Source organism: Eleutherodactylus coqui, chromosome 2 (genome assembly GCF_035609145.1).
Source record: "Eleutherodactylus coqui strain aEleCoq1 chromosome 2, aEleCoq1.hap1, whole genome shotgun sequence".
Lineage (NCBI taxonomy): Eukaryota > Metazoa > Chordata > Amphibia > Anura > Eleutherodactylidae > Eleutherodactylus > Eleutherodactylus coqui.
This window is the reverse complement of record NC_089838.1, coordinates 174380125-174390882: the sequence shown is the minus strand read 5'-3', so window position 1 is coordinate 174390882 and position 10758 is coordinate 174380125. Positions and strand designations below refer to the sequence as shown.

The following is a 10758-nucleotide window of genomic DNA, read 5'->3' as shown; positions in this document are numbered from 1 at the left end:
TTCCAGCTTTTATTTCTTTCATCACATTCCCAGTGGCTCAGAAGTGTGCATACACCTGGTTAGTATTTTGCAGCCTTGCTTTAAAGTTGTCTAACTTGGTCAAACATTTCTGATAGCTTTGCACAAGCTTCCTACAAAAACCTGCTGGAATTTTGGTCCATTCCCCTGACAGAACCTGTGTAATGGAGTCACGTTTATAGGATTCCTGGCTCACATATGAGCAACAAACTCGTCTGCCGTTTTTGGATTGATCTAGGTTGTTCATGTCTAGGAGATATCGCATTTCCTTTGTGCACTATATGACGGTTACATGTTCCCATGGTGTTGTTTGAACAGATGAATGTGGTAGATTCCAGTGTTCAGAAATTGCCTCCAAGGATTTACCAGACGTGTGGTGTTTCACAACTTATTTCCTGAAGTCCTGGCTTGCAATCATGAGAAAATCAATAGAAGTCAGCTAACAGGCAAGTATCGCCTTGAAGGCCTTCAAATACTACCAAAGGAAAATTTCCAAGTCACTAAAATGATGTCAATTAGCCTACCTAGATCTTCAAAAAGCCAAGACACTTTTCAATGTCAACTAGGTATATGTAAACTTCTGACCCACTGGGATTTTGATATTGTGAATTATAAATAAAATGATCAATTTTAGGCTGGGTTCCCATGGGGCATAATTGCCACAGAATTCAAAAATGCGGCATGTCAACTCTTTCCCTGTTTCTGTGGCGGTCTCTCTCCTCTTTATGGGGAGAGATGGCGGCAGCGAAATGCGGGCGGCGAAGCCGCTCCAAAACCCGCGGTGAAAGGCCGCAGGTTTTGAAGCTGCATTTCTCCCATGGAAATCTCGCAGTATTTCCATGCAGTCATTCCATGAGATTTCTGTGGGATTTCAGTCCTGTGTAAACCCAGCCTAAAAGCATATTTTGGAAATATTGCTTATACAAAAAGTAGGTATCCAAAACAAATAGTTGTAACTATGTTTTTTTTTTTTTTTTTTTAATACATGGAATCTATAGGGGGGTGAGGGAGAGGGGAAGGTAAATGAGTTCAATGACTTCAACCCAAGTGTATGTATATTTATGACTTAAACTGTACAAACCTGTCACCTTCGTGGGGACTTCAGCACAGGACCTTTGAAATATTTAGTATTTAACCCCTTAGTGATGGAGCTGTTTTGTTTATTTCGATTTTCGCTTTTTCCTCCCTCCTTTTAAAAAATCGTAACTCCTTTACTTATCCATCGGGGTAGCTGTATGAGGACTTTGTATTTTTGTATGAGTTGTATTTTTTAATGGTACTATTTAATGTACCATATAATGTACTGAAAAACGTAAAAAAAATTCAAACTAGAAAGAAATGAAAAAAAATGAATTTCTGCAATCTTTTGGTGCGTCTTGTTTCTACGGCGCACAAACTGCAAAAAAAATGACATGATAACTTTGTTCTATGGGTCAGTATGATTACTACGATACCAAACACATAGTTTTGCTTTTTTCGCTGTACTACTTGTATTTTGTTTCAAAGATATATATTTTTTTTTTAATTATTTTCTGCCGCCATCTTCTGCACGGAACAGCTTTTTTATTTTTCCGTCGACATAGTTGTGAGAGGGCTCATGTTGTACGGGACGTCCTGTAGTTTGCGTTGGTACCATTTTGGATGCATATGATTTTTTGATAGCTTTTTATTGCATTTTTTCTTGGAGACAGGGTGACCAAAAAAATGCTTTTCTGGCGTTCTTTATTATTTTTTCTGACAACGTTCATCATGCGGGGTAGATCATGCGTTCTTTTGATAGATCAGAATTTCACGGACACGGCAATACCAAATATCTATTTTCTTGTTAAGAATTTAGAATTTTATATTATAAATACGGCAAAAGGGGGCGATTTAAACTTTTATAACTTTTTTTTTGCGATTAGTAAAAACTTTATTGATCTTGTTTTTCCTTTTTTTTTTTTTTGGTCCCCCTAGGGGACCACAACTTGCGATGCTTTGATCGCTCCTGTAGTATGATGTAATGCAATAGCATTACATCATACTCTGATCTGACAGGCAGTCTATCAAGCCACCCCACGGGAGTGGCTTGATAGGCATTCTGCTATGACAATCCTGCGGCCTTTTAGAAGGCCCCTGGCTGCCATGACACCCGCACAGGTCTCTGCGATCTCTTTGCGGAAGGCCATACGGGACCCTGAACATCATTTCGGGGATTTAAATGCCGCTGTCAGAAATGACAGCGGCATATAAAGTGTTAACAGCCACAATGAGCCACGCAGCTCATTGCAGCTGTTGCTGTCAGTTGTGGGCTGTAAGAAACAGCCTGCACCCAGGATGTATGAAGGGAGGTTGCCCCGTGATCGCCCTTCATACACGTCCTGCATCTGTTCTTATGGTCTTCAGCAAGAGAGATAACATGAGGATATTAGTCCATAGGTTAGCGCGATTCTGGTGATACCCAGTTTATTATTTTTTTTTTATATTCTGACATTTTTAAACACCAAAACTTATTTTAAAAAAATTACTTTTGTGTCTCCACATTCATAACATTTTTATTTTTCCATTGATGGAGCTCTATAAGGGCTTGTGTTTTGGGAGATGAGCTCTAGCCTTTATTTATCCCATTTTTAGAAACAGAACATTTTGATCACTTTTTATTCCATTTTTTCTAAAGGCAAGATTAACAAAATCTGCAATGCAGGCATTGTTTATTATTTGTCTTTTAATGGCGTTCACTATGTCGTACAAATATGATGTTAAATTAATTTTGCGAGTCAATACAATTATTTCTATACCAAATTTTTATATTAATTTTTTTTTCATTGTTTCACTTTTTTTTAAAAAAGATGTATTTTCTATCGCTGCATTTAACCCCATAAGGACACTCCCCTTTTTTCTTACCGTTTTCGTTTTTCCTTCCCCCTTTTAAAAAAATCATAACTGTATCTGTAGTGCGAGGAAGCCATCTTATTGTTTTGGGTATGTATGCATCAGTTATTGACCCTCACTCTATTGTTATTTGTATATTGTGTAATCTATCCAAATAAAAACTTTTTGAACGAGAAAAAAAAAAATCACAGCTGTCTGAGGCCTTTTTTTTTACGGGATGAAATACGTGGTGATTTCTCGTGTTTTTTTTCTTTTTACATAATAAGTGGGGATGATGTGGGTTTTCAACCTTTTTTTTTTTTTAAACCCTTTCTTTGCTTTCTACTTTTGTCCCACTATCAGACTTGAAGTTCACCACTATTGATTGTTTTCATGATACACTAAAATACTTCAGTATTGCAATGTACTATATAGCCAATGAATCACAGCCAAAGGCTGAGCCTCACAGGCCGCCGTAGGGACGCGAGGCTATCTTCAAGTTTCCTGGTGCCAAAGCAATCCGTCAGGCCACGTTAAATGACTTAATCGGCAGTTTCACCAGTCCCTGCAATTACAGTTGGTGTCTAGCAGTCTAACTATAGCCGGGTCCCTGCTCTTAAAACATATGGGTGATTGTTAAGGGGTTAAATGTCTGCTACCTTGATTTATTTTTTTGTCTGTACACACTGGGCATATACACTAGAGAAGAAGCCAAGTCAATGTATCTAAAATTGCAGTATCCACTGTGTATAATACAAAACGCAACACACTGGATATTACTTTCAGTTAAAAATCAAACAAATAGTAGGTTCCTATAAACAATTGATTAAAGGGGTTGTCCAGTTGTAAACTACTGATGTTCTATCGTTAGGACAGGCCTTAATAGTAGATCAGTAGAGGTTTGCCACTCAGGACCCCACCGACCAACTGTTCTCCAGGCCGGTGGACTTTTGCACTGAGCCGATTTCTGCAGGTAGTAGACAACTTTGTTCCCACTGCAGTGGCCAGACCTGGTGTAACAGGCAAAGTTCCCATTGGAGTAAATGGGAACTATGTGTATAACGCCAAACCAGGTCACTGTAGTGGGAACAGAGCTATTTCCTTCCTGCAGAAATCAGGTAATTGCAGAAAGGCATTTGCACAGTTAAGATATGATTGGTGAGAATATTAGGCAAACTCCTAGTGATCTACTATTGATGGCCTAGCCTAAGGATAGATCATCAATTGTTTACTACTGGACAACCCTTTTAAGATAACATGAAAGCGGACAGGTTCTCTTTAAAATTCGGAATCTATTATTAGAGATACACTTTCTGTATCTAGTACTATACCAGTGGAAGTACTGCATGGTAGAATGCTCTGCTAGTAAAGTTATGGAAGAATGTAACTAAAGATTTTTAATTAAATTTAAAACATGTACAATCTCACAAATAATGTGTTCTAATATGCAATGTTAAGTGAAGTTAAGTAGTTTACCATATGATTGAGGATAGTTTCAATTACGCACTGCTCAGTGGTGTAAAAACACGGTTACCTTTTTTGGTGAAAAAATCCTTGGAATATTTCCCCAACATAGCAAATTTTCGAGGGATTTTTCCCAGCAGTTCAGTGATCAATGCTATGTGATCTGTATTTGAAGAACATTGCCAGCAAAACAGAAACATACAACTCATCAGTACATTTCATACATTTACAAGTCAGGCCCGGCACAGACAGAATCAAGGTGCATGCTGTCATCCCACAGGTTCTGTGGACTCTGGATATGATGTTGCTGCATCAGAGGAGAATCCACAGGATTTTCTGTGGAAACATTTATTCCCCAAGAATAATTTAGAAAATCAAGTTTAATGACAAATGGTGAATTTGCAATCCTGTAGTCACAGGGCTACCCGACATAATGAACCAGCACAATGTAGTATGTGTTACATAATAAAACAATGGCAGCAAGAACTTCATTCTGTCTGTATCACAGTGCCTTCTGTAAGGAAGAGGTACTACCTCTGCGATTGAAGAATTCCCGAGAATATTTTCCAGACAGAGCAAAGTGTCTTGGGATATTGCCTAGAAGCTCAATGATGTGTGCTATATGGTCTATGAAGGAGAGAAAGAGAGGAGTGAAGGAGTGAGAAAAAAGGAACAGAATGAAATAAGAAAAATAAAGAAAGGGGAAACAGAATTAATTACAAAAGAAAAAAAACCTCAAAACCAATTATGTGGCAAACCCATGCAGATCAGTGACACCATTAGTAGTATATATGACTAGTGCTTATGTTGCAGAATAAAATCAACCAAGCAATAAAGCATGGGAATGAATAGGTTCACAGACAGAAAATAGAAAAGCCTTGCTACGCCAGTTAGAAAAATTAGTCCTTCGATATGTTTTATAACTGTTCTTGATATATTGCTTACAAACAGCATGAAAATACAATTAGTGGAATGAGCTGAACCTTCAATAGGCGTGATTTGCTTCTGATAAAATATACAATGGTCAATGCTAGTGTTTTCATGTGTCTATCCACTGCGTCACCAAGCAACGTCCTTACAAAGAACATTCTGCATGAGACATCCTGTGCTTTGTGAGAATCTATAACAACTCCTAACTCCTCATTACTTTATCATTTATATTCAGCGTTACTAAAATGAATCTGGCTTCCTTAACCGTAAACTATTGAAAAGCTGCGGCAAAGACGTCCTTGGTTGATCTGCATTGGCAAGATTGATCCAAACTCACATAAAGTGCATTAACAGATGAAATTTCATAGATATACTATTTATAAAAAAATAAAGGCGCTCCTTATATAAGCACTATTACAGTCTGTGTTTCTAAAAAATTGTCTCGCTTGTATCAATGTCTTTAGGTAGTCACTGACAGCCTTGATGACAAGGGCGTACGTACCATAGAGGCAGACCATGTGGCTGCTATAGGCCCAGCGATGTGTGGATTCATACCTATTACTACTGGGTGACTGAAACCAATGCAGGCCTCCCTTCTTTAGAGGAAATTAACTGCTCGAAAAACAAGGGGGTTGGCACTTGCCATAAGAGTCATGGAAAGTGAGTGGAGGGGAAAACTAACACCAGACTCTCCTGTCCTAGGTGCCAAAATCCAGCGCTTTAATAAGAGGCCCAATTTTAACCTCGCTAAGGGGCTCTCTTTTGTTCTATGTAAGCCAGTGCTTGAGTCAAAGCTGAGTGGAAGCCATACTATTCTTCATAACTTTTTTCAGTGGGTTTGGGGTCTTTGTCTTTCTTCAGAACAAACATTTCTCTAGTAGTATAACTTTATAGGTAAGAAAATGCACATACATTATCAACTTTGGGGATTCCAGTAAAGAGGACCTGCCGGGTGTTTGTCAGCAGGGATGGCTTCGCAGTTCTGTAACTACAGCACCAATGACCATCGCTGCCTATTTTTTCTTGATAGTCACCTCTGTTTGCCGGTATGGGCTCGCCTTAAGTGCTTTTTACACAACACAATTATGATACGAATAATGGTTATGTCGAGTGCTTTTGTTCGAAAATTGTTAGATGTAAATGCGTACAGCGATCAAATGATTAGCGCTAAATCATTAGATTCTTGCTGGTAGGATCTTTCATGCAGAATCTAAAAATAGTTTGTCTGCAGCAAATCCTTTCAGGTAAACCGATATCTTAACAATTTGCTAACTAGAAAGAAGTGGCAGAATGATTGACAAGAGGTGTGCTTATGATCCAACCATCCAAACTACCCAATTTTTGTTTGGTGTAAATACATGTCAAGTGAATGATATACGACATCACTCACTGTATGCTTGTTACAGGTTATCTTGCACTCCAAATGGGCCTTTAGATCCAGCTCCATCAATTTGTCAAGTGAGCAGTCTCTCCCGCTTAATGTCAATGGGTGACATCAGTGGATGGAGGAAATCAAACTACTGACGACGACCTGTCCATCCGTGCATCAGTGAGTGGGTTTGTGAGTGACTTACATGCTCCACCCCTGTCACATGACTGTGACATCATCAAAAGGTCCTTCATCCCCAGTGAAACCAAATATATAGAGGTCAGTGCCTTGATAATAAGAACCTAAATAATAAAGAAGGCAGGATAAAGTACCCGCTTGCATCGGAGATCCTGGTAGGCTCAGTAGTGGTATCTTGTAGGTCCTCCAACTATCCACAAAGCGTGGAGAGCAGCAGTCAGAGATGCCCCAAAAAAGAAGAACCAAGTAGGGAGGATACAGCTAGGATATTAAAAGAAAAAACTCCTTCTGCGCTCGTGTTGTGCTCCTATGAAAGCAACACCGGATAGCAATTCTCATGGAACTTAAAGGGGTTGTCCCGCGGCAGCAAGTGGGTCTATACACTTCTGTATGGCCATATTAATGCACTTTGTAATGTACATTGTGCATTAATTATGAGCCATACAGAAGTTATAAAAAGTTTTATACTTACCTGCTCCGTTGCTGGCGTCCTCGTCTCCATGGTGCCGACTAATTTTCGCCCTCCGATGGCCAAATTAGCCGCGCTTGCGCAGTCCGGGTCTTCTTCTTTTCTGAATGGGGCTCCGTGTAGCTCCGTGTAGCTCCGCCCCGTCACGTGCCGATTCCAGCCAATCAGGAGGCTGGAATCGGCAATGGACCGCACAGAAGCCCTGCGGTCCATGGAGACAGAGGATCCCGGCGGCCATCTTCAGCAGGTGAGTATGAAGACGCCGGACCGCCGGGATTCAGATAAGCGCTGTGCGGGTTGTTTTTTTAACCCCTGCATCGGGGTTGTCTCGCGCCGAACGGGGGGGGGGGGGGGGGGGGGGGTTAAAAAAAAAAAAAGCCCGTTTCGGCGCGGGACAACCCCTTTAATGTTAGGTTCCAAATATTCATTTATTAAATACTTGTGCAGACTACGGGCGAACTACAAACCCCCTGCAGCCTCAGTTGCTATGGAATACTAACAAACACCTAGCTGGGCAACAGCCGTGTGCATACAGGACTTGTGATGACGTCGTCGTCATGTGATCAGGGGCAGAGCATGTAACTCCCTTACTAAGGATGAAGTTCAATTTGAAAAACAAGTAAATGTACAACGTGTGAGGGAGTTACATGCTCTGCCTCTGATCACATGACGGCGAAGTCATCACATGTCCTGTATGCACACGGCTGTTGCCCGGCTAGGTGTTCTGAGGCCGCAGGGGGTTCGTAGTTCGCCCGTAGTCTGCACAAGGATGCAGGACTTTTGATGATGTCACTGTCATGTGATCAGGGGAGGAGTATGCAAGTTATTCACTCTGGATGAGTGTCAGGTCCTTCATCTCCAGTGCTGTGCTGCTTCTGATTCCTATTGTATGGGATGAACAATGTATGTAGCAGTGCTGTGTATGTGACATGCATGTAGTACAGCTGTGTGGCGTATTCCCCACCAGAAACACTGATACTAACATTTCCTAATAATTACTAGTAGGTGAATACAGGTGAGTATTAAAAGGAAACATAGGCAGTGATCGAGTCAGTGAGACCACGGCTACACAGTTATGCATCCAGCCCTAAAGGCCGACGCAAGACAAGACCTCTGAGCTACTACACTCAGATACAAAAATGAGGTCACAAACCCACAGGAAAAGGGATTGCACAACTCAGATTCGTAACTTCTGGTCCATAATGCAAAATCCTCTAAAGCTACATCTCTTAGTGTATGCACTTGCTACCACTGTGTAGCAGATTCCTGCTCTTGTGTTTTCATAGTTAGGAAAGGCAGATTTTTGGTTTTGACTCTTTGCTAGTAAGTCTTTCATAGAGACCACTTCTAACCAGACATCTCTGGACGGTAAATGGGTGCACTTGGGTGTCAGCTGTTTCAGAGCCAATAAGTGAGCTGGACCTGGCAAATCAGTATCTTATTTGCTTAAAACAGGTCTGTGTGTTTATATGTATTGATGCATTTCAATTCCATGGTGTTTTTTCCTGTTGCGATTGTTGCAAAAAATAACTTTGCAAAACTGCAGCAGAAATGTAACATTCTTACAAAACTTTGAATACAACCTAAAATGTCAACTGTGAAGGAGATGCCGATACACATATGTATCACTGTTATCTATAGAATTTGTGACTACAGATAACCACTTTATATAGGATTAACAGAATGATGAATCCTATACAACACACTGCTTACTCCTAATGAAAGGCTGGCAAATCACACCTAGATTAGTCAATTTACTGCTTTCTTTTGACTACATACTACTGCAGCTCAAGCAAAACCTTTCAAACCAATGCATGCCTCACACAAGGATTTAATGTCGTCTGAGTGACACTATGAAATATTATGAGCTTGCTGAACAATTTCCATCCACTTCACTCTTGGTTATAAGAAGAAAAACACATTTAAACAATTACATGGAAACATCCAGAATACGTGGCTTCTCTTTCTTCATATTCACTGTAAATGGGTCTGACTGCACCAAGAGTCCTGTGAAATACGGTGTGGTTACTTAACAGGCTATGTGAATCATAAAATGCTGAGCAGAGTAGATGGCGCCATTTAGTTCTAGTTATATGCTGCTATTTTCCATTGCAAGATCAATCATAGCAGTATTTGTACTGTAATGTTGGACAAGTGACAATTACAGAAGTTGAGTGTTTTACAAATAATATTTGTATGATCAATTGTGATCAAGGATACATGTTTGATCATGGACCATACCATGAATTTAGACCTGGCGCTATTCATTTCAATCTATCAAAAATTAAACTATAACCCTTTATTGCTACACGTAAAGGGCGTTCTTTCCGTCGCACATTTTGACACGTGTTATGTGCAGTGCACAGGGTGTAGCCCATCGCAATTCTATAACATAATAGGCACAGTGTGAATTTGAAAATCCACATAATATTCCGAATTCAGGCAGATTATTTTTCTGCTACATTTCCAAGCCCCTATTCACATGTATTCTACTGCAATTTGTAACCATTTTTCTTTTAAGCGAAATTGGTATAAAAATTTGCAAAAAATATACCATGTCTGAACATGGCTTACTGTAAATCGGGTTCTTACTTTACTATGTGTAATTTAGTCATTTTTTTGGTTAATAGAAATAGTAATTTTTGAACTTTATAGTATGTTTGATAATCATGCTACAAATATGAGTGATGTCATATACAATTAGTTTGTGGTAAAATATTTATTTTGTAAAGATAACTGAGAGCAGGACTGAGCCTACCTGAATTTCATGTTTTGAAGGAAAAGTTAGTAAAGTTTGTATTCCTTGAAAGGAAGATTATTTCCATCACCAAAGTAGACAGATCTATGAAGGATATCAGTTCCTTCCTACAGTACGCACCTTCATCTCTAGAGTAGTCCTCTCCAGAATGAGGTTCAAATAAATAGTCTCCAGTTGCTAGTTCAAATGCCTAAATGGAGAAACAGCCAAAAAATCATGTAATAAAAGTTAAAATCAAAAATCAAAACACGTGAAGCTGGTGTTTCCTATCATACAAATACACATCTTGTACAAAAGCATAAAATAAATATTAAGTTTTATAAGCAAATGTGTTATTAACAAAAATATTATGTATATACCGTACATACATATTCTGCAGCATTCTACAATCCAACAATTCAGAGGTATATGTACAGACAAAAATATCACACAATATATAATTAACTGATTGGCCATTTAAACAGGAGTGAGGGCCCTCCAAACACATGTAGAAAATTGACACTTATGGGTAAGTAATTTATTTTATATAACTTTGTTTAGTGTTTTCATGAGTGGACAATCCCTTTAAAGTTAATAGAGTGAAGTGGTGCTCTACAATGTCAAATGTCTCAGAGAGGAGAAGAATCAGAGAGTAGTTGATGTTAGATTTAGTAGTCGGGAGACCAAATGCCGCAGAGGATTAGAATGTTGCCTCTTGGTACT

At 39.4% G+C, this 10758-nt stretch overlaps 1 protein-coding gene across 6 annotated transcripts in view; it reads right to left on the bottom strand.

Moving 5' to 3' along the window:
- The window catches only part of SRPK2 (SRSF protein kinase 2), a 126246-nt gene that overhangs the window by 2890 nt on the left and 112598 nt on the right, over positions 1 to 10758 (bottom strand). For 3 of the 6 annotated variants that reach the window (XM_066591955.1, XM_066591958.1, XM_066591957.1), the window contains 2 exons: positions 10177 to 10246; positions 4403 to 4495 (listed from right to left, as the gene is read on the bottom strand). In XM_066591955.1, the coding sequence (XP_066448052.1) occupies positions 4403 to 4495; positions 10177 to 10246 (163 nt within the window). Of the gene's footprint in view, positions 1 to 4402; positions 4496 to 4866; positions 4960 to 10176; positions 10247 to 10758 lie in introns of all 6 variants that reach the window. The other 3 variants (XM_066591956.1, XM_066591959.1, XM_066591960.1) reach the window with 2 other exon arrangements.